Source organism: Poecile atricapillus, chromosome Z, assembly GCF_030490865.1.
Source record: "Poecile atricapillus isolate bPoeAtr1 chromosome Z, bPoeAtr1.hap1, whole genome shotgun sequence".
In the NCBI taxonomy this organism is placed as follows: domain Eukaryota; kingdom Metazoa; phylum Chordata; class Aves; order Passeriformes; family Paridae; genus Poecile; species Poecile atricapillus.
This window is the reverse complement of record NC_081289.1, coordinates 41,757,379-41,782,371: the sequence shown is the minus strand read 5'-3', so window position 1 is coordinate 41,782,371 and position 24,993 is coordinate 41,757,379. Positions and strand designations below refer to the sequence as shown.

Below are 24,993 nucleotides of genomic sequence, written 5' to 3'. Positions count from 1 at the left end.
AAAGCAGGTGCTTTGGAGACATCCCAGCACATGACAGTACTACACAAAGACACCTTGAATTCTAAAAAAATAATATATGTATCATGTGCCCACACCATTGTGATTTAATCGCAGCCAGAATTAAGCCCCACTCACAAACTCACTTCCCACTGGAATGGGATGGGAAAGAGAATCAGGAGAGAAAGAAAACCTGTGATTTGAGATAAAGACAGTTTAACAGGTAAAGCAAAATCCACAGACAAGCAAAGCAAAATGAGGAATTCATTCACCAGTTCCCATGGGCAGGCAGGTGTTCAGCCCCAGGCCTCCATCATGCATAATGGTTACTTGGGAAGAAAAACACCATCCCTCAGAAAGTCTCCCCCTTCCTTCCTCTTCCCCATCTTTATATGCTGAGCATGACACCACATGGTGTGGGATATGCCCTGGGTCAGTTCGTGTCAGCTGTCCTGGCTGTGTCCTCTGCCAATTTCTTGTGCACCCCCAGCTTAAATGTTAATGGAGTAGGGTGAAGAGCAAAAAAGGTCTTGACCCTCTGCCCAGCAATGAAGAAAATACCTCTGTATTATCAACATTATCTTCAGCACCATTTCAAAACAGAGCCCTATACTAGCCACTATGGAAAAAATTAACTGTTCCAGCACACACACCAATATATGCACACACACAGTCACAGACAGTATATGTATATATCAGATTTAAACACAGGAAAAGGAAAAACTCTGAGGTCCACTTGAAACCTTCATGGGTTTAGTTACCCTGGCATAATGTTTCCTGGCATAAACGTAAGTCAGTCACATTTACAAAGCTGACATGCTTTACTAGAAAACATTATCATAACTTCTGAAGAAAGTGGGGCATCAGAAGCTTGAGCTGTCCTTTGCCCCCTCCGCAGAAGAACCACCTACACTAAGCAGGATCTGCTGCCCCGGCTGTACCACCCAACTCCCCCAAATTGCAGATGAGTGCTCTTGCTCTTACACTGTTAACAAAGCCCCATGAATGCAACAAGCCATCCAACAGAAGCTGTGAAAGCTGTATGTAAAGCAGGCTTCACTTGCTTTCCCAAAGGACAGTCAGTCTTCACACCAGCCCCGTGCAGTTCTCAGTCCTCCACCCTAACAAGACACCACGCAGAACCACCAAGCACCATCCTTCAGTTTCCCAGGCACAGCACGTTTGACATGCCAAGTTCAGGCTTCCTCAGTTGCTCCACGGATTTCTGTAGGACATAGCCTGCAAAAGGGAAACCTCACAAGGTCAGCTCACACCCACACAGATGAACTGTAGGAAGCACTAGTATATTTCAGAAGTTTATTCACATTTCTGCATTGAACTCCCAATGTCCTTCTTTTGACACAACAGAAAAATTTAATCAAAAAGCAAACCGAAACCTGGATTTCCATGAAACTGGAGTTCTCTTGTTACCTACCATCCACTGACTGCTCTTCAGGTTTTGCTTTTGGTATGATCACTGCTATTGTGATTAACACATTCCCACTGAGCTCCAGTGCACAGAAAACCAAAGAAACGACTGCATACCTAAAAGTTGGCTACAGCTCAACCATACTATTCTTTCTTCCTCAGGCTCCAGTCTGCAAAGGTCTAAATAACTGCTAGAATCAGGACATTAATTTTAGGCCACTTACAATTAAAATTACTGTTTGACTTGTTTTCTTTATCACACAATTGTGTGCATCTAGGTAATGAAACCATTTTTCTTCAGGCTACAGTAAAAATTGGTCAGCAAGGTCACAGCAAAACTTCCATTTGCATCAAATGGAGATGGGACTCTGCTGGCAAATTTTACCAGATGGTTAAGAACTGCTGTGATACCAGAACATTAGGTGTCAGCTCAGCCTTGCAGAACAGGAAGATGGAATTAATCAATATGGCATCATGCAAGTAAGCACACTCTAAATTGCTCAAAGAAGCTGTGCTTCCTAACCCATCTTCAAGTACTACAGATTTGCTCATTGAGTAGTATGGATTTGGAAATCCTTTTTCCTTCCCTGTTATCTGCCAGAGAGCAATGACACCAAAAGTCAGATAAGGAGAATGTATTACTACCTGGGCTCCCATAATTTTTGAGTGAAGGAGAAAGCTGGTGGCTGGCAATTTCATTTCCTTTCACCTTAATGCAACACACACTGATCAGCACTAATCCACCTTTAAATCATTGGTTGGGGACTGACCCTTTGGACATTGCAGCCTTTCCAGCCTGTGTAGCACCCATCTGCTTTGACCCACCATTTAAAATATCTGTAGTCAGTTATGATTTCTAGTGTCAACACATCTAGCTTCAATAAATTACTCTTTCTGAAGATCAGCTCTGAGGTAATGTCTTTCTTAAGTCCACAGATATTCCAGCCAAACAGGTGAAATGGAGAACTAAACAGATTAGTGCCAATGTAATAGGCTCTGACAAATTATCCAGCATAACTCAAATACAAGCAAAGCAAACAACCGTTTTTATTTTCAGTAATATGCATACATAATTACATACAAAATCAAAATGGAATCAAGTGTGTACAAATTTCAAATTGTTCTTGTATAAAATTTTCAAATTAAGTAGTATTAAAACCTGAAACCACACACAAAGAACTGAACTGCTTGCTAGCCACCTATTTCCTCTACTTAATCTTGTCTGCATCACTTGGAAAGATAAAATGAGCTGTCTGATAAATCACAAACACTTTTCACTGTGACAGTCATAATGCTATCTGTCCCACCAAAACAGGAAACTAAAATAAGAGCTAATTAAAAGATCAAAATCAAGGAAAAAACATTTTTCTGAGTTTCCTTAAAGAGATCACTAACCCTAAATACCTGAGTTTGAAGTGGAGCTGGGGAACACCACTGGCTAAGGTGGCTGAATTGGCTTTTTCTAGAGAAGCTGAAATTAACACTAAACATGGGTCTTAGTCTACAAGACAAGCATTCATATCAGTATAGCTGACAAAGTGCAGTACTGTACACTCTGACCTCTGACAGTCATCCTGGCCAAAAACCAGTGGACAATGAACAAACCATAAGGCTTCGCTTTTCTTAAACTCCTGTTTGTTCTAGAGTTAATGACACTCTATGTTAGTGTCATAAAGAAATTAGAATTTTTTGGTAAAAGGTTAAAAGCAGTAAGTAGTAAAAGTAACTGTGTTACAGTGCTGTGTTATCTTGACAATTCATACAGTAATATAAACACATATACCACAGCTGCCCTTAAAATAAATTGATAAAATAAAGCAACTGAGGTATTTGGTGAACAACAGTGTTGCCCCTGAATACTGTTCCAGGTCATACTGCAGGACTGCAGCAGAATACCTTGAAAAGTCACACACAGGTTCCATAAAAAAATAATTATCTCAGTGTCAAAAGGTGCCACTGTAAAAAAACTAAAGCCTCACAAGGCTGTTGTAACATAGTAAATTAAGACCTAACTCTCAGATATAAAGAACATTAATTTTCAACATCATAAGTTTAAATATTTAATTTTCAATTGGAATGGCAAGTCCTAAAACTTGGGCCATATCAATGGTAAGTGAAAGGATGCTGTGTGAAACCTACAATCACAATTTTTTAAAATGTACATTACAAGCTATACAAAATACAGCAATTTAAAGAGTAGTTTCTATACAACAGGAAGGAGAGGCTATGCCTTGCCCCAGAAATCCTTCCTCTTCTGAGCTCGTTCCAGTATCTGAGATGCAAGAGAACTCGACGCTGCCGAGCGAGCAGAAATCTGAGACAACCTGTCATCTGTGGAGAAAGCCAGAAGGGAAAAAGTAAATAGGAAGATTAAACATACATATTCAAACACAGTTGACATTTTTTTAATATTTTTTATGCCCTCTTTCACAATGGATGCACCATAATACACTTCAATTCGATTACTTGGCAACTGACATGCTAAAGAAGAACTTCACAAGGAAGCCTCTAGTATGTTGGGTAAGTTTACGAGAGTTACGTGCCCATCTCTTGAGAAACTCCAAAATGAGACCCCTGTGTTTACCTGGGAATTGCCCAATTCTCAAAGTCATCTTGGTCTTTACTCTCCTGTGTCAGAAGACCTCAGGAATTGTTCCTCTGCCACTGAAATTTATATAGACTAGACTTTGGTAATGACATATTCTTGGAAGTAACCCACTGCTTCAAGCAAAGCAGACAATCTTATTATAATATGACCAAAATATCAGAACCCATGTTGCCAAAAAAAGGCCTTTCTGTGCCAAATCCAGCTAGTGTGCCAAAAGCTACTAAAGGAATGTGTCTTCTGAAGAAAACAGAAGTTTACCACAAAGATAAGAAGAAGCAGGCTTTAGAAATATACTTTTGAAGGGTCTTCCTTTTGAATACAGGGTCCATTTCACACACAGTGAAACTCCTAAGATTATGATGATTGATGTAGATTGCCTAATAAAGCATATTATAGTTCTTTGACAGGATTATTAAAATGTTGCTACAGGTCAAGATGCTCTCTATGAAAAAGGACGATAATTACACCCATTCTCCTGCAATAGTTTAGAAAGAAGTGTATCACTAGCTTCCAGACCCCTCACCAACCAAAAGAAAGGGAACAAGAAAAAATTCCTCAACTCAATCCAAACAGCACCAGTATTCTGTCAGTGCTTGAATTAACTTTTCAGCAGTTTCTAAATTCTTAAAATACAGTGATCCTAATAGCCTGTAAAAGGATCACACACTATGTGTAACAACTATATTCCCATGTATGAGAAAACTGTGAACTGCACTTCTGCAAACTGACATGTCATTGGAATAACTCCCAGGTTTGTACCTGAACAAATATGGGCATGCAAAATATCTGTGAGCTGGCACATTTCACCTGTTTTTGCAAGTTCATACATTACCATTCAGCTCGCAGGGAAAAATAAAACAGAAACAGCAGCTACAGCATTTAATCTGTGTGCAGCAATCTGTGTGCAGCAAGCTGCAGAGTACTACAGGATTTTTGTATGTTTTATGCAGTTGCACAGAAGCTTGGCTGAGCCATCTGCACCACCTATATATTTTTCAGCCAACTGTAATGAATAAAACAGAGAATCAGCCTGAACCTTGGTTAAAACCCAAGGAGCTAAGAAGCCCCAAGGGGTACAGAAACAAGCTTTTGGTTGTCCTGGGGTATAACTATAAATAAACTGCAATCAGATATAAACCTGCTCTGCCCATACCCTGAGCTGAACCAAACACAGATGATTGCAACCCACACAGCACCACACCAGACCTCAGACACCACACTAAGAAAAAGTGTATGGCAGATACAGTGCCTTTGGCTGACTCATGCTACTGAAAGAGTTTATTTGTGTCTGCCCACAAAAAGGCCGAGATGCAGCTGTGCAATGGCTGCTCTGATAGATTAACTTTAAAATAAACATTAAAAAAACAAGGCCAAAACAGCAATCAGAATAGCAGCATGCCATAAGCACCCTAACACACTGAGCAGAGAACAGGTGGGAAAATTAAAGTCAGAGGGATCATTTTATGTTGCACACCTGAGGCTAAAGTCTCACATGCAAAACCTTTATCTTAAAGTTTGTGGTACCTTTAAAGTTGCAACCAAAGTTACTCCAGCTGCAATTTGGGCTGTGTTGCAGTTTCCTTTAGTTGCTATCAACAAAGGCTTAAAAATGTGTGGGCAGGAAACTATTTTAGGTATGGAACTAAGCAAGCTACAGTAACCATATCAAGAGCCACAGTGGTCTATTAATTTTCAGCCACATTTAATGGTTTATTCATATTACCCTATACCTTCATATTCATACTTCAGATTGCTAGGTTGAACATGTTCAAATTATTTTGATGAAAATATGCTGTAATTACTCAGGCAAACACATAAACCAGTATTACTTACTGCATTCAGAAACATATCACATTCATGCAAAAGTTAAAATTTATTTAGGTTACATACATGATATATAATAGTACTTTGGGACAAGAAATACCTTCATCATTACGATTTCTCTCCCGAAGGGGCAAATGGAAAGTTCTCACTTTTGGATTGCCAAGATTCCCTATGACAAAAAGTCAAAAGGCACAGTTTTGAATCATTTCAAAACAGACTAAAGATTATATATTGTTTTATAACATTTAAAAATCTTGTAACATTATTTTCAAAACAAGAGTCTTATAAATTGTACTAGCCTCCTTTACCCTAAGATGAGGTAAAATAACCTTGCCCCACCGTATTCTTCTCCAGACATTGTTCTTTGGTACATGGTACAAGTCACTTAATGAACTGCACTCAAGGTGCAGAACTATAAACTAGCACCAATTCTAATCTTTCTGAGGAAATTCTCTGAATTTCACCTTCCCACTTAACCTGACAACTGCTTGTTCTGCCCTAGAATGGAAATACTACTTTTTGCTAGCCTCTGTAATCAAAGGACCAAGAATTGTGGGACCTTAAGCGGCTATGAAAACTTTCTGGAATGGAGACTAAGGGGACAAGAAGTCTTTCTTTACATCCCCAGTACCCTTAAACATTGTTAAAAACTTTTGAAATGCTTCAGTACAAATCCCTCCTCATCCAAGAAAAGGTTTTTCTCAATATCCAATAAAGCTTCTAGAGATAGCTTTTTAGTTTCCTTATCCTCAGAAATAATTTTAAGGAGCTTACCTCTCAGAAATCCACAACTCTTTCAAAATAATACTGCATCATAAAGGTCCCACTTCCACACTGCAGTTAGTAATTGCAGCTGGAAAAGTGTCACTCCATCCAGTTGCAGTTTAAATATTAAAATCTACAGCTGTTCACACTAAACCAAATTATTCTCATGTGTATTTATTGAAATTAATAAAGCAAAATCAAACAACAAACTGATCACTGTAATACAGTGATATTAGTGGAATCTGAAACGAAGGCAGGTGTTGTGCACATTTCCTAAGCAAGACTAACCAACCATTTAGTTAAAAAGCTTTTGTTTATAAACAGCACATTCTTTGTAGATACTGTAAGGCAGCAAGCTCAGCACCTCTTGGCCTGAGCACTGCACAGTAGTCATTCACAGCCCGCATCACTCTAACACAGACTTAAAAAACAAAACCCACCATTATGCTGGAATTCTGGATCCTTAAGAGTCCCTTGAATACGATGAGAGGGACTCCAGCAAGGCACAGAGCAGTTTTTTGCTGACTTTGAGTGCTCTTGGTGGGCTGAAGCAAGAGGAACTTGCTCATCGGCAACCCTGTTAGGAGGCCACTGATCCTGTCTGAGCGGCAGAGGATCCACAGATCCCAGCCCAGCAGGTGCAGAGCTCAATAGTGAAGTGGCTTCCATTTTCACATCAGGCTACAATATAATAGAAAGAAAAAAAAGGAAGGATGAGAAAAAGCACAAAACCACAACATCTCATATACAGCCTCCAAGTATAGATCCTCAGACATGCAGCAAATGTTGACTTTACACTATTATACTTCTCATGCAAGTACTCAAAGAAAACGTATTCCAAGATTGTGATTGTAAAGAAAATATGTTCCTAATAAAATTGTTGAATATGGACTGAAAGTAATCTAATCAGGCCAAACCAAGAGCATATTTTATAAAACTATGATTTTTTTTAGATTTTACAACATAACCAGCTCCTCATGCAATTGTGTCTGCTTCTATTACAGAACTTACTACAGAGGATGTATGCAGTTAAATAGTAGCTTTCTTTGTAGAATACAGTGCAAGCACAACCTGAGAAAAAACCATCAAAATTTTGAGGATAACAATTCCTAAATGTTTCTATTTTTCTTTTAGTAACTATGCAAGCTGCAAAGTAAAAGCAGCACAAAAGTCAAGAAAAGGAAAAGTGAAACTATTATGGCACATTAACCTATCTTTTACATAAGCACCCAACCTATCCATCTTGAATTTCTTCTAACTCAAGCAATCTGGAGTTGTTCCCTATGTCGGAGGCTAAAATAATATTAAGGGGAAATCCTAATGACAACCTTTTTATTTTTCTGTAAATGCATCCCGTGCATTTAGCCAAAAAAACCAAAGTGAAGCATATCTAATCTCACTCAGTAGCCTCAACTCCTTTGTTTGATGCCCCAAAAAAACTATTTATTCAGACGTGCTTTTTTTAGTCACAGATACTGACAATTTTAAGCAAGTAACAGCAAATAACAACCAAATAAAAAGATTTCTTAAATAAATTATTCATTATTACTTAAAAAGCACGTTCCTAAAATTCATAATGGTAAGTCTGTTTTCTGGCTCACCTGGAAGGACCTTTTTTCTGCAGAGTTTGTTGCTAAGTTTCGCTTTCTCTGAAGTGAAGACTTGAATTTAGGAGCAGACACTAGATCAGTACCTCCTATTGTATTGGAAAAGATGAAAAATGCTTTATTACATTAAAAAAATCTAATAAATTAATTCAATTTTGTGGGTTTTTTTCTTTAGTTCTTGAAATACTGCTTTGCATTTAGAAGTGTTTTTACCAACAGCTGGGGTAGTGTGATCATGATGAGTCCTTGGGGTTCCTGCAAGAGCTCTCAGCTTCGGAGTAGGATGCCTGCTGCCTCTCTTTGAGGATACAGAAGAATCTGACACAGCTGCAGAAGTGTTCAATACTAAGGCATTCTCACTGAAAAAAATGAGTAATGATTAAAGGATTAGCTAAGGAAGGACTCAAGAGTCTTGCACTCAAGCCTCCTGTTTCAAATCCATTCCTACAATGAAGCGTAAGGCGAGGCAGTTAAGGCCTTAACACCCCAACAGCCTGTAGCTAAAGCATTTGCTTGCCAAGGGGAGCCCTGGATTCCAGCCCTTAAGCCTCAATTTTCTGTATTTTGAACAGTCTCAAGCTATAAATCCTATCTCCCTCTGTTCTGAAAACCCCTGAGCGTATTGCTGCACAATACAGAGGCCCAAAAGGAGGGATGGAAAACTTTGAACCCAGAACAACTTTGAACATGGCTGCTGCCTTCGAGGTGGGAGTGTGGGTTTGACATTCTTCAGTCAATGCGGTGGAACTGAAGCCAAATATCCCAAATTTATATAACTGCTATAGCACCTAGGTTATAAAATATAGATTATATATTATATAAATATATATCTCATACATTATCTATGTAAATATAATAAACATCAGCACCACCACTTTAGCCTTCTGCCTCAGGTGCATTTCAAAAGGAGGTAGTGCTCCTCACAATGTGCAGAAACCAGATTCTATCAGCATGATAGACACATCTAGGCAAAGAATTCCTCATTTCTAGCCATCAAGAAGGGGGAAATATAAGCATTAATCTGCTCAGTGTGGCTCAGTCCAGCACACACGCCAGAACAAGCAGAACCCCACTGCAAGATGACAGTCTAGTTCATAGATGTCTCTGACTGACACTGTCAATTTTCTATCTATATCTATAGAATTAAATAGAAACTTAGAAAGGTTTCTAGATGATGGCTTTGAAAGCCTGCATTTAATATCTTTTGGAGTCTAACATCTCAATTTATTTTTTTTTGCCTGGTTTGAACACACAGTATTATCCCAAATGGATATAATTAAAATATTAATAAATTAAATTTAAATTAATTTAAAATGACAGCAAATTACAGTTTCTTACCATTCATTAGTGCTGCAACACCAAAGACAAAATGCAATGAGGAATATAAAATGTGTAGCTGACATGGTTACAAGGGTCAAAGCCATTCAGAATTAAATGTCTATCAAACTAAAATACTGTTCTACAAAAAAAGGTATGGAAAATTGCACAGTAAAAAGCCAGAGACTTCTGAAACTAGATACAATCAGGATCTCTCAAATATCAAATACAGCACTAGGCACATATTGAGCTGATCTCCCACTATTTGTATATACCCCTCCACATATTTCCCACCTGTGCTTAGTAACATAATCACCAGTGATTACTGGGTATTAGCTATTTTTTTCTCCTAAGTCCTTTATCTTTGTCCATGAAATTTTTTTAAGAAAAACAGATGCCTAAGTACATTATTAGCATTTATCCTGTCCTATCAAATTCTACACTGTCAACTTGAAGCAAATCTTGAGTTTTAATTTTCACTAAACTTGGCTGCTGTGTAATGAACAGTCTGTTCTAAGAGGCCCATACTGCATATTTCATAGTTTCGGAGAAAAACATTAGAATCATTCACGAGTCTACAACTTCTGTCTTGCAAGTTAGAAATGTAGCATTTTCAATGACAGGTCCATTTCCATCAACCAGCTGTGTCTTAAACCTTCTCATTCCTTATCATACTGTTCAAAACAGAAGTGCTACCACAACCAATTTACAGTCTCTTACATACAAAAACTATTTAACCTACAAATTTCTGACCTGTTAAGAGGAAATACACACACACACACACATGTACATATATACATACACACCAAAAAAATGTTCAGTTTTACCCTTCAGTTTTCTTATCCTCTTTAGCATCCTTATTGTTTTCTTCTAATTGCTGGACCATGACTGCAGCCTGTTCATCTGGTTTTTCTTCCTCTTTCTTTTCTGTTGATTGTTGATTTCCCCTTTCTTCAGTACCTTCTTGTTCATTCCAAACTAAACGTCTTTTGACTGGAATGGTCAAAGCATCTGACATGTCTTTCCTTGTGCCTTCCTGATGTGGTTGCTCTCTGGAGTCAGCCTGCTGTAGCACTTCAGGGCTTGATGCAGCCTCTTTCTCAGAAACACTGGGTAAGAAAGAACACAGAATTTTGTATCACTGATTTGCAAAATATACATGTGTCTATACAGAATACATTCATCCAGTTCAGTGCTTTGTAAGAAGTACAGCTCAGACATTAAGAAGTAGTACAGTTGACGTGATGAATGGTTAATTGCCACTACAGCTTCGTCTGATGCTTAAGCACATCCCATTTTCAAACTAGATTCTACGAAGACTCTTTCTATACTACAAATTCCAAAAATGTAGTGTAAATTAGGGCTGTATTTTCAATTTAAACAGCAAATTAGATTATGAGAAGTTCTCAGAAAACAACTATTTCCATACAAGCCTATATTCAGCATTTTGCTTAGTTTCAAAGCTGCAGATTAACAGGCAGGAATGAGGACCTTACCCAGCAAGATCTAGTGCTCTGATGTTGTTGCTGATTCCTTCTTCTGAACTGGAAGTTGAGGACACATCCCAAAGACTGTTATTATCAGACAGGATCTGATTGAAATGGTATCGGGAGAAATGTGTTCCCTCCACTCGTTGCCTGTAAGCCTTTGCTCTTTCTCGAAGCTCTCTCACCTACACATAAAGGTTTCATAAGTTTCACAGCTGTTTAAACTTCACTATTAGGCTACTATAAATATTTGCATTAGCTACTGGCAGCTAGAAGAGAAAGGCAAGTTACTCATAATACAGGGCCAGCCACAGCACAAACATTGCATGCCACAGTAAATGTAAGAAGAGGAAAGCACAAATATTCAGTAAGCATATATTCAGTAAGCACGTTTGAGCCATGAAGCCAAAGCAAAATTGCCAATTATTCATTCCATGAGCACAAAAATTTCTGCAGTAACTATTGAATAAGTTTAGTGCTAGATTCTACTTTTTCAATCAGCGCTCAGACACAGTGCTCCAAACACTGAAAGATGCAACCAACCTCCATATACCACATGGAATTTAGGGTGTTTTGAGATGCCTAAAGAGAAGAATACAGAGTTACTTTTAAATTTCTTGTTTTTCCTCTCAACACTCAAGAGTGATATTATCACCTTTGTAACACTACTTCAGTCTAAGTAAGAAATTAAATACTAAAAACCTGTCAATATAGCTCTATGCTGCCTCCCTGAGATAAAATAAAAAGCTCTCAAATAAGTACAGTCAACACTGGCACTCCACCAGTTTTTTGCCAAGCTTAAGGAAATTAATTTTGATTTCTAAACATCAACACTCAAAAATGCATTCCCCACTAATTTATGATAAATTCAAATCACCAGATCTATTTGTATGTGTAAGACTGAGTTTGTATGCTACAAACACTGCAACTGTCTCTAGCTACAAAAATATTAGTGAAAAGATTAATACAAGAAGTCTGGGTGTTACTGTATGCAAGACATAGTATCAAAATTATTCCTTCTAGGCTATCAGTAACTGCAAGAATGAGATACAAAACTGCTCAGGTGTCAGTTTTACTCCAAAACAATAAAAGTGGTAACCTCCCCTCTTCAAACATTATACACCATCATTTTTACAGTTAAGACCACTTAAACACTTGTTATCTTGTGTCCTTCACCCAAACACAATTAAAGTGCAGGGAGAAAAAGCAAAACCAAGAAGTTTATGCTTAAATTATTAAAAAGAACTTTGTGATATCATGTGAATTCTGACTTACTAAAAAATGGCCAGCAGGAAATAAGTATTTTGTCAAAGAGCAGGAAAGTAATACTGACATTTCCTCTACCACATTTTCAATGCTCTTCTTTTTTATTCTTCCCTCATGATAGATTTCACATCATTCCTCCTGCAAGGAACAGAGTTAGTGGGCTAAACTCAGCTAATCCCGCTAAGAGTAACTGGATGCAGCAGATGGATATCCAGCTAACATCCCACAATTTGACCCATTAAACTTCCAAAGAATAGCCCATTAAAAATATATGCTTGTCATTTTCAAAGAAAAATTTTAAGTTTGATGTGCAAGTGATTTACTGGATTACTCACTTTAACTAGAAGAATAAAAAATTAATTATGATAGCCAGAACAGAAGGAATGTAAATCCAGACCAACAGGGTACTGCAGGGGGAGGAAGAATACTAAGTCTCCAGTGAATTGTGAAGAAATACAAAGGACAACCATCTCCTCCAGCGAAGCAGCAGGCAGCATTAACTCAGCAGGACACAGGCCCTAGAGAGTCCTACTGTGATTATGAATTGCCCACATTAATTTTTCAAAAGCATAATTGGAAAAGACTTTTTTTTTGTTCGACTGCTGAAAAGCACCCTTAATAATAAACTGCGGAGAAGCAGCCTATAAGTAATCACTACGGCTAAGGTGATACCAGGATTCCATCATAGCATTTGCCTGTTTGGACTCAGAAATTCTGAAAGACTGTTTCGAACAGAAAGTCACCCATGTGCCAAGTAACTTCTTTCTAGTTTCCTGCAAGTCCCTCTTCAGCAAGAAAATCTCTGTGGAAAAGTCTGATGCACTCAAAATGTATCTTGACAGTGTGGGAAAACCTTGATTTTTCACATACTCTAATGAAATGCCACATGTAAAGTTGAACACTCATCTTCCACTTGCAATCTCCTCATTCTTTCCCTAAACTATACTGCAGTGACTCCTCCCAGCTGACTGTGACACAAACACATTCTATCCCAAAGCCCACCCTTTAGTCAATTGCTCTTGAAGCTGAGCACTGCTCCTTACTGGTTGAAATGCTTCATGATGCAACATCAATAAATTGAAGTATTATATGCCAGAAAAATGACATAATATTCTACAGAAACACTCAGTATACCACTTAGGCTGCATGCAATAGTTCACAATATTTTGCAACCTTTTCAGTCCTCTAACATCCTCTTGAGGCTGTTTACACTGAATGGATTATCTCATGCATGTGTACACAAACTCTAATTATGAATCACCTCATACTTTAATATACTTTAAACATTGAGATCTACTTCTCTTGCATATTTTGTATGTATTCTATAATTATTTCTTTTTGCTTAAAAGAAAATTACTTGCTAGATTAAAGCTAGCACAAAAACACAGAACTGAAAGCTACCAGACTACTGCAATTCTCAGAGAACCTTATTTTCAAAGGGAACCTACATTCTCAAAACCCAGCACCCTAGAACCATTTCCTCCAGTTCTACCTCCCACATCACCATGGACCAAACTGATGAGGAAACTCACATTTCCAAGTATTTACCACAAAGGCAGCAGCACAGTATCTCAAAGGTTCCCTCAATCAGCTAGGAGAAGACTATGTCAATTCACTGGAATCAAGAGTTGCAGAGCTAGCTCTAGCAGTTTCTTTGCGCACTATTAATGGTTTAGATTTCTTTGATTAATTCAGGAATCACACTTAATAATGCTAAAAAATGCTGTGGGGTGTTGAAGCCACTCAGCATTTTCACAGTTCTGTCAAATGACTTCATATACAGTACAATATGGATTGCAGTTTCTGAATAAACTACAAGAAAATACACTGACTGAAATTTGCAAGAAAAATTTTCAGTTTTACATTGCATATGACAGAATTCACCTGACTGCTTTTAATGGATTCATGCATGGTAAGCTAACAAACTGAGCCTGACTATCAAGCCAACCTAGGCTGATACATATGCTGTCCTTTTCACTGTTATTCCCTTGGAATCTCCTATCATTCAGCTCTGTATTTTGAACACTTCTGCTTGTTACAATTGGGCTGATCATCAAGAATAACATTAACTATCACAAGAGATTCTGTTCTGAATGATCCTGATTGTACAGGAAACAAAACTTCTCCCCCACTTTGAAGGTCACATTAATATTTTTTTTTTTAGTCTCATCATCTCATTTTTTTTCTCTCTGTATTATACCGACTTGTTAGAATCTAATTGTCTTTGTATACCCACCTTTGGGAATTTGAGTCATTAGTATTACAATCTCAAAGTTGTATCTTATAAATACCACAATTCAAAGTTTTTGCACCTAAAAGTCAAAACACAAAGCACACTCAGGATTCAGATTTTCTAAGCATACTCACCTCATCGTGAGCTTTACTCTTAATACGAGACCAGACTCCATCTTTGTAGAAATATTGGGCTGGAGACAAAAATTTTGAGCTATATTCAGTGTTCATCTTCCTAAGAAGTCAAGAATGAGGAGAGAAAAAAAAAGTTTGATATCCAGAATACTCTTTAAGGGCACTTTTAAAGTTACTCAACCAGCATATATCTACTTGCACCTAAATGCCAGTGAGACACAAAAAACACATGCACAAACAGCAACTCAAACCAAGACAACTAGGAAAGCTGTGAAAAATACTCATTCACAGTTGGTGGTCCTTCAAGTAGTTACTCCTGTTGTTTTTTCCTAGCAACACTTCCACCAGAAGCTTTTGCCCTGACAACCAATAAGCAGAGCATAATACACAAGTCAGCCTCAATTACTTCAACGCAAAGTGTGAGACCTTGATTTAAGTCACTGATGAAGGTACAATTAAGTAAAAATGCCTGGTTTGGCATTAATGTGTCTGAGACATTTCCTTCTAGGAACTCCACTTTAAAGGCGCTCTGCATATGGGTGGGGTGAGCTGCTGGGGCTAGAAACATCTGACTGCCAGAACACTGGTCAGTATAATTCATCTATGTCCTAGAGACTTTGATCTTCAGAAGGCCTCAGTACTAGAAAAGATGGGTTCATTTTTCCCTTCTGCCACACACATACAAACACAGAAAAATTAAGATTGTGGAACCTATAGCAGGCAGTACGCAGTATTTCGAGTCCTTAAGCACCAAACTGTGGATGTATCAGCTTAAATCTAAAGATATTTTTGGATTTAATCATGCTTCAGAACATTACCAACTTAATTTTAATATATTCAGCACAGGGTGGAAAAGCCCTATTTTTCAATCCTTCTTCAGAAATAGGTCATAAAAGCCTGAAGTCAGAGAATAAAATGAACATTGTGAAAAGAAAAATATGAAGGTCAAAAAACCCTTTATAATCAAAATTTCTCTCAATATGTCCCTTTCTTAAAAATTGACAGAAATCCTTCACTTTTGGTTGCAAAACCAATGGATTAGCACAAAAAACACAACACCCCTGTGCCTTGATCCCAGTCATTCTGCTGCAAAAGCAAGCCATGGATTGTAACACAGCTTGCATACAAGTATCAATCCTGTCTGCATATTGAGAACTTGCACATTTTGACAGCTATTTGCCCAGTGATTTTTTAAGAGTTTTGTCTTGTGCTACTACACTGAAGGCATAAGAGGCAGAAATTTGCCCTTAGATGAAAAGAGCCCCAGCAAATGATCAAGAATTTTGCATATTACTCACTACAAAATTGACTACAATCTGCTGCAAAGAGTAAGAAAACCAAATAGCTAAAGGTTTTAGCTATACTATATCCATTTTCTTTTCCATAAACCAATTTTACTTCATAGAATTTTGGGTGACCATTTTGTAATCAACTCCAAATATCCAACAGCATTCAGACAGGTAAGTCTCTTCTCCCATCTTCAATCTAATGCCTTAACACTGCCACAAAGAATGAAAGCAATTGCTGGGGCATGCGTTAAGCACAAACACAGTAGAGATGGATTATCTATGCATTTTAAAGCCTACTTCTTGGCTTTTATTGCTCTTGACATATCTCAGATGTGTATGAATTGGAAATAAGAGTTCAATTCTTGCAATGTAGGCATGTGGCAGAAAGAAGAAGGTACTTTGATAGCACTCCATAACAAACAATTTCACTTCATTTCCATGCTTGCCAGATTACTCTAGACAGGACAGATTTCTTTTCTTTACCTCATGTGTTTACTTTTGTCACTCAGGCACACAAGGCCTTACAGACCAGAATAAGCAGGCATCAAGTACAACCACCACCATTTTAAGGTGTGGAGTGGGCACAGTAGGTAAAGAAGTTTGAAAGGTGACTACAACTTCCAAAGCACCTGTTGCAGTTAAGCAGCAGCACTGCACTGATTTTACTTCATCCATGTTGTATTCATTAATACTGCTATTACTGCATCACAAGATTCAACTGGAGTAGTCACAAAGCTCCCACTTCCACTTCCCAGAGAAGAGGATGGAAATCAACATCAGGTTTAGATGTACCCACAAGCAGCTCAATCTCAGTGCTCCAAGGGGCATTTGCCCCTGCAACCGCAGCAGGGTGTGGTTAAAGGTCCATAGTCCATCGTTCTAAATACCGGGCTGCTGTACACCTACTCACTAGTCTAGGTTTTCCTATTTTATACATACCCACGACTTGTATGTAAAGTGAGGGGCTTTGGACTGATATGTTGCTTATTATTTTGTTTAGGATGTTTCTGTTCTGATTTCCCTTGTTTTGCTGCATCTTCTGCTGGTTTTTGAAACGGTTCTTCCCTCTTACTCTAAGGCAAAGATAATTTTAAAAATACCATATTAGCTAACAATCTGAAAACCCTCATACTTCTTTTGACATCAAGCACTTGCAAATATTTAATTTTAGTGTTAGCTGTTTTGAATATTTAATACAAACAAGAATACCATATTCTTTTATTAACACCAAAAAAACCTAGCAAAATGCCAAAGTTAAGATTGAGTGCAACATTCAACAGCTAGATGATTCATTTTGACCACTTTACAGAATTAATTCAACATGAAACACAGAAATAAAATATTATCTACACATTCTAACCTGAGTGTAAAAGGCAAATTTTAAAATATTTATTTTGTTTTATAAATGTTTAGATTGATTTGTTTGGGTTTTACACTAAATATTCTCTTTCGTGATTATTTCATTCTTTCTGAAATCCAATGTATGACTTCTGATTCTGACAGAGCTCTTCACAGATACTGCTCAAATTCAATTTAAACAAAAAAAAAAAAATAGTCCACCAAAATCCCCCCAAACTTTTTCGAGATATTCATATGAGACGAGGTCCAGATAAATGCTTCCTGAAAGCCTCAGGCCTTTCAAGCTTTCTTCATATCTACTTAAAGAGGCAAAAGGGAACATAAAATTTCTCATCCCCAGATGGGATTTAAAGAACTGGGCAGGTCTGACAGTCTGAGTTTTAAATGATAAAACCTCCAAGCCAACAATCCTCCCAGAAGTACCAATGGGTTAAGCCAAGGCACTGCATGTTAAGTACACCTTTCGCTCAGCAGTGGCGCTAAGGAACACCTTGTTTCACAACGCCCTTTCTGCTCTATCAGCAAGAGATGGATAGTGAGGAGACTCAGATTAACTGGGAGCATCACACAGCTGGTACAAGCCAGGCCAGAAGATTCCTAAAAAACCAGAATGATAGATTTTTGGAGCAGGTCCTAAGGGAGCTGACTCAGAAAGGCAAAAAAGGAAGATGTATGCCCAGTGGAAGCAAAGTCAGGTGACATGGAAAGAATACCAAGATACTGCTTTCCACTGTGGGAAGAAAATTCACTATCTCTGATTTATGACTTTCAAAGAGTTCCAGACCTCCCATCTAGCCCTACTGCACACTAAGACCCAACACTGGTACCAGAGAATAAATCAGAGATTTATATTGCAGAAACTATCCTAATTACTAGAAACAAAGTGTCAATTGGGAACGACAACAAAAAAAATCACCCCAAAACTCAGAAACTTAAAACTTTAAGCTGAAAAAAATGCTGAACAGAGGACCCACTACAGAATCCTCCAAAAGCAGAGCTGCACAGAATTATTTTCAGTCTTTCATGGCAAAACCACTACTGAGTCCGGTGTCACTAGCAACACAAAATAAATTCAATCTAAATCTACCCCCATACAGAATAGATCAAATCTGCAGAGGTACTACTAAAGCTTTTCTTTCTGGGAAATATTTACTTGTTAACACACCAGAAATTGTTTCTCTTCTGAACCACCTCTCTCTTGTGGACTCTTAACAGGAGACCCTTTGGAATTTCTCTCATATGCAGTTTCAGAAGTAATGGCAGGAGGTTTAACCGGAGGTATGGATTTCTTTGTGTTGCAGATCAGCTGCATGGGAGGAAGAAAACAAAACAAAGAAAAACAGTGTGATTTGTTCACCTTAAGGCTAAATTTTCAGAATCTGTTAACTTACTCACATAAATACACTCATGTAAGAGCAGAGGGACAGTCACCTGTACAAATACAGCATGTGTAGACTAATGAACTTGTAGGAGAAATTCAAGAGAAATTTAAATACATTTAAAAGTGACCAAGTCAGACAGAGTTAAGCCTGTGATCAAACATTGTTCTTACTGAAGTTTACTATCAGAGGTTTTATTTATTTGTTCACCTTCAGAGCTGTATGAAGGATCACAGTTTTTTTAAAGGCATGTCATAAAAGTTCCATGTGTGTCCTCAGTACATGTCCTGTCCATAAGCAACAGAAAACTGCCCTGAGTTTTAGAGCTGGATGCTTAGAGCTTGGACAAATTAAAATCCACTCATTTTCAAGTAATTAGTATTATAATCAACGTAGTATTATAGTATTATAAATCAAGGTAGAGAATACACCTAATATGTGGTCATGTATTATCTCCTCACGAAGTTCAAAATTTCATTTTCCATAGATTTGCTATGAGAATTTAGGTCTGACTTACAACCTAACTTGGACAACTTTGATATTTTCACAGAATCTCTTCAAGGGAAAGGGACTGTCAGTATTGAGGTATATTGTCAGTCATATCATATATGTGAAGATCATATTCACAGTCATATCATATTCAGTGAAGAATAATAATTTGTTAATATGTGTAATTTTTATAATTAAATTTTTCATAAGTTCTACTTATCCATGGATGTATAGTGCCTATAGACTTACTCTCACTCTTTCCTCTTCTGCGTAAACTGTGAAAAAAAGGTTTTTTTCTGAAAAAAAGCACAAGGCTCAAAAACATTCATAAGGAAATTATCAAACTGATTGCGCACAATCAAATGGAATTCTCCTCGACTTTTCCCACAAGGTGACTTTGTGAAAACTGCCTCTTCCTCAAAAGACCCTTTCAGGTCCTTCTCTATACTACTGGCATGTACTTCAGTGAGTTTCCATTGGATAAGGGGCTGCTGGGAAACATATTCTGCAGTAAATCCACCTGCTTGGTACTCCAACAGAAAAAGATAGGATAGTGACTACCTTAATCTTCAACACTGATTGCCTCTGAAAGATGTTACTGACCAAATCCACCACCAGAGGATGAAAAGAGCACACCATCTCTAGTAACCCCACTAATGTATATGCTTCTAGTGAAGAAAGGGAAGAAAAATGCAGGAGTGCCAGTTTTACACTGTAGAATGACCAAAAGACTGAGTCTCCTAGATCCTGGTCCCAGTAAGAGTTAATCGAAAATACAAAGCAGTCTCACAATCAGTTACTCTTTATGATCTCACCAAAAAAAGCAGCATTTTCAACCCTACAAAGACCAAAAGCTCATGAGATATATTAAAACATCACAAGAGTATCTTAAAATCAGAAAACTCTACTTTGAAATACAAGCTGTTCTCATGAAAGAATAAAACATTAGAGAGACACACCTTAGGGCTTAGAAGTGTATGTGCACAGAGGGGGAGACTGAGAATAAGAAACTGGGGCAACACAGATAAATTAATGCGAACAGAAGAACAGGACCTTGTTAGAAAGAACGAAATACAAGGCCTAAGGAGAACAAATACTTGGGCCTGACCACAATAAAGAATCACATGAAAACAAATCCAATTTTGATACACTTCTGTACAGTGACAGAGAAAAATAAATGTAACAACATTAAAGTTTGTAGTTCCCCCACCTAAAGAGCATAAAAAGGAAATCTTTTTGAAAGAAAAACTTTGCTGATACATATAAGAAAGTATTCATTTGCTTTTTGGATTCTATAATGTTACCTGTTCAGCTGCAAGTATTGGTGACTTTTCATGAGGACTCTTCCAGACAAACTGGCTTTGATATTCAGAATTCCTGGGGATATTTATGTCTGCTTTTTGCTGAAGTGCTCTGTGAAACTGACAATGAAATAAAAAAACAAACAAACAATGATTGTTTCCTTTCCTACAGTATTTTGCAACTTCAACATCTTTCAACACACACTTCCAAAACAATGGTTTGGGTTTTGATTTCAAGAATAAAATGGATGTAAAGTACATCTTCTCATTATAGCAAATTGCCCCAAAAATCTATATATATATTGGCTAAATCCTTGTTTAATTGAAATCAGCAGTGGTGACACATTCTGAAGATGCAAATGAAGAGCAAATTCTATTAAGTAGCACCAAAATCTCATCTCAAACATACTGGTCTCCCAACAAAGAAACTACAAGAGTATCAACAGACAAAAACAAGGAAAGAGTTTGACATGAGAGTCTGAGCATGTGTGTGAAATTACTGTTAGTAATTTTTAGACCGGTCAATTAAAAAAATCCTATTCCCTTACCCCATTACCCATTTTTTCTGATTCCTTTTTTGGAGATGAAAATGCTTCATTTTGATTTGGTGGAGCTTCTGAGGGTGATTTCTTCATGTTGTTCTCTGCAAGGGCAAGAGCTATTTCACCACCAGAATCTACCACATGTGACTGAACTTTTGGGGGGATTCTGAGTCCTTCTGGTGTTTCAAGCTTTTCCTGATTCACATTATTGTTGTTGTGGTCAGTGTGCAACTCTGTAGCTTCCGTTTCCAACGCGTCATTCAAATCACAATCTGCTGTCCATTCAAGGGACTTCGAAATCTGTGGATTATGGTAAGGTACCCTTCTCTTGGAAATGAATTTTGGTTCTCTCGTGATTCCTGAGAAAAAGCCATATCAGATTTAACAGAAACATTCACTGAAGACATAATATCACTCTATAACAAGAATAAACTGGAAGTTTATCATATCACTGATTACTAGAAAGCTTGGAGCAGGGACAGACTATGAATTATTGGCATGGCTGTGAAATTCTGTGTTCTTTACTATCTGCAAGTCACTTTCCCTTCCACTAAACAGACAGGAAGATGGTGCTCCAAAACCATGTTGGATTAAACCCTATAAAGCAAAAATGTCCACAGGACAATCCTGTGCAAATTGATTCTGGGAGCTGTAAAACAAGAAAACTAATACATATAGTGAAAATAATGTGGTTAACACAGGTACAGAGTAAGCAACCTGTGGGGAAAACATACGCTACAAGCACTTCTCATTACACATGCACAACACACCTTGCTCAACAGGTGTTGAAGCAATCACTTCTCTCTGACTGTCACAGATCTCTATCCACTTGCAATTTAAGACCATCTCAGATAACTGACAACTTTTACAGTATGAACACAAAAACATTTCCAAAAATAGAAAAATACTTTGTAACAAAGCTAAGGTATCAAGTTACTTTAAAAATTGCTGACCTTTACACAGACAAGTGAAAATAAAACTATCACACCATTTTAAGAAGCATATTGAACAACCGAACACATCTGAAGAGGAAAATCATACGAGGGAAATACGAATTCACTTCAAAGTGCTCAGCTGTGATGGAAGAATTAGTGAAAGCTCCTAACTGGCTGAAAGAAATATCTTCCACAAGAGAAACACTCCTATCCCATGATGAAGCAATGCAGAAAGAGAGAACAACCTATGGTAAAAGGTATATAGAATGTCCGTATGTCTGACTACACATACAGAACAGGAAAATCATTCCAGTGGTAAAACATTAGAAAAGTAGCAGAAAGGCACCCCAAGCACCTGCAGCTGTCAACTTTTTCGTGTAATGTTCCAAGTGATTCCTAAATCTGACAATTATGTCATTCAACAGGAAGAACCATAAGTAAATTACCAGTAACAATCTGCAAATCCTATGAGGTACCAAGTGTGACATTTAAAGATGTGGCTGCTTAAATGGCGAGAAAAGAGGTGGGAGTGAAAATTAAGATGTATGTAGAAAAACTACAGCAAACTGCACAAAACCACCATTACAACGTGAGAAAGAGGAGAAACTGCTCTATTGCTCAGTCCTGAGCTTATTGCAAGGCCTGTAAAATTTGCAGTTCAGTTTGACTGGAAAATAAGTATAGGTTACCATTTTAAAAAGAAGTTAACATGCTTAGACATTTAAATGTTTCAGAATTTGTGACACAGTCCTCAATATGAGGTACCCATACACAGACCCATGTGCTAGGGAAAGCAAGGTTAAAGAAAGATGTATTTTGCAGTAATGGAAGAAAGCAGTAATATATCTAATAACCTTTAGCAAGATTAAATTACTTACTTAAATGTCTAGCACCTTGACTAAAAAAAAACCTATTGCCAGTAGTCAGTTCTTAATTACAAGGCCATAATTTAGAACACATATTATTGTAGGAATGAATGCATTGTACTCCAATTACACAAACTGCATAGTGCAGTTGCAGTGAACTGCACAAATAGTTTTTAACCCTGCTTTGCGTCACTACAATAATTATTATTTTTTACTACTCTGTTTCAAAGCACTGCAGTTGTCATCACTCTTCAGCTTACTACTCTTCCTCAGTTCCCTACAGGCCTTTCAATCCAACCACTATTTCCTTTTCCTCCTGCTTTCTATCCCTGCATTTCCCGGTCATGATAATACCTACAATCCTTAAATCCTACCCTGCAGTATGACAAGGTTTTCACTGTAGTGTCTGACCTTCTCTTTTAGTTAGCTGTACCTATTAAGTTCATAACAACTTCATCTCTTCTTAAAAATGGAATTCTATTTACTATTTCCATACATCACAGATAACCCAATCCCACGCTCAACACACCCTATATGGGTTAGCACTGCACCTGTGTTTCATGTCTTATCTTACGCTGCATGTCAGAAACTACTTTTTTTTTCCCAAGGTTTATATAAATATCACTAATTGAAAAAGAAAGTTTCAATGCAGCCATAAAGAATATGGAGTTCAAAAAGACATATGACATGGTAAATGATGACCCAGACTATACTTTTAATTTAATTACGAAGTGCACAAACTGTGAACAGCGACAGTTCACAGTGGCCACGCACTCATCACAGCGAAACTTCCCGGACCTAGGCTGCAACCAAGGGGGCAGCTTCCAGGGGCACTTACCAAACTGATCCGACCGAAGTCCTGCCCACAAGGATTTCTCCTGCTGGGACGGGCTACAAAACCCTGGGCTTCTCCATTTGAAGTTTCTCTTGTATTCACTCAGTCCCTACAGCAAACAGAGAGGAGTCTTGTCAAGCCACCGGTACAAATCCTGCTTCACTGCTCCTGCCGGTAACAAATCTCCCAAAGGGGGAAAACACCAACACGCTGCTGCAGGATGAGCTAAGCTGGCAGGTTGCTCTGCATCTTCCTAAACCCACCCCCGTCGGAGAACAAAAAGTACTGCTGAGAAAACGCGGAAGCCTTAATATAAAATTTTTAAAAACCAAAAACATGTGTCTTATGTCTTCAAGTGAATAGCTTCATGAACAAACACAGCCTGGACTCGCCGTCACCCGCACGACAGAGCTCGTTCTGTCTTTACTGCCCGGTGCCGTAGCGCAGGGGCCTTCCCTTTCCCACTACCCCAGGACCGGCCGCAGCCCCGCTCCTGCCGCCCCTGGGCCCGGGGCCGTGCCCGGCCCGCCGAGCCCCGCTCCCGTTCGGCTCACCCTGAACCGCACGGGCATGGTGGGGTCGCGGCCACCGCACCGCCAGGACCCGGAGCCCGCCGCCGGCCCGGCCCGGCCCGGTCCGCCTCCCCTCAGGGCCCGGCCCGGTCCGCCTCCCCTCAGCTCGCCGGGCGCCTGCGCGGCCGCCCCGGGCGGGCGGGGAGGGCCCGGCCGTGCCGCTTCCCCCGTGCCCGGTGCCGCGGCGGGCTGGTGTCGGCCCGGTGTCCGCACAAAAAGGCTGATCCCCGGTAACGGTGCGGTGCGGCCATCTGGGGAAGCACAACGGGGAGGCACCCGGTGCTAATGCATCGCAAGGCCCGAGGGAACTTGGGCGCCTTGGTTACGAAAAAAAAATCACGTGTCCATGCATGCAGGTTTATGTTGCTACAAAAATAGCGTTTCGAGAAAGGAAAAAACCACGTTTCCTACCCTTCTGGAGCCTCTGCGATGGCGTGCCAGCTGCCGGTTCGCCTTCGCCACCTCACCCGACCTCGCCACCCGGTCAGGAGATCCTAATCCACCTTCTTGTTCAGATCTTCCCTCGGGGGTCGCATTTCTCACTGCCTTCCCCCTGCTAATCTCCATCCTGGCCGGTTTGGACTGTATCACATTAAAAAGAATGGAGAGGGTGGTAAAAACTAAAACGTGCACAGATGGACGTACCGCCCAAGAAGGGCCCGGGCTCTCTGTTTACACTCCCCGTTGCCCGTGGCTGCCGACCCTGCCCGTGTTCCCTCCCCAAAAGCCTGTGCTGGGGAAAGCTGCTTGAGCGAGGGCT

The 24,993-nt window shown here is 38.9% G+C and overlaps 1 protein-coding gene across 2 annotated transcripts; it reads right to left on the bottom strand.

Moving 5' to 3' along the window:
- Positions 1-2,451: 2,451 nt before the first annotated feature.
- Positions 2,452-24,285, bottom strand: LOC131573479 (nuclear protein MDM1-like). 2 transcript variants are annotated; one of them, XM_058827474.1, is made up of 15 exons: positions 24,216-24,285; positions 23,665-23,770; positions 21,032-21,384; positions 20,487-20,603; positions 18,480-18,620; positions 16,895-17,028; positions 14,667-14,766; positions 11,577-11,615; positions 11,043-11,218; positions 10,374-10,655; positions 8,443-8,588; positions 8,224-8,318; positions 7,063-7,303; positions 5,958-6,026; positions 2,452-3,756 (listed from the first exon to the last, which is right to left on the bottom strand). In XM_058827474.1, the coding sequence occupies exons 1-15, from the start codon at positions 24,231-24,233 to the stop codon at positions 3,650-3,652; spliced, it is 2,124 nt and encodes a 707-aa protein (XP_058683457.1). In that variant the 5' UTR covers positions 24,234-24,285; the 3' UTR covers positions 2,452-3,649. The 2 variants fall into 2 exon arrangements, with proteins under 2 accessions (XP_058683457.1, XP_058683458.1); XM_058827475.1 differs by lacking the exon at positions 11,577-11,615 and having other exon boundaries at positions 24,216-24,269.
- Between the last annotated feature and the right edge of the window lie 708 nt (positions 24,286-24,993).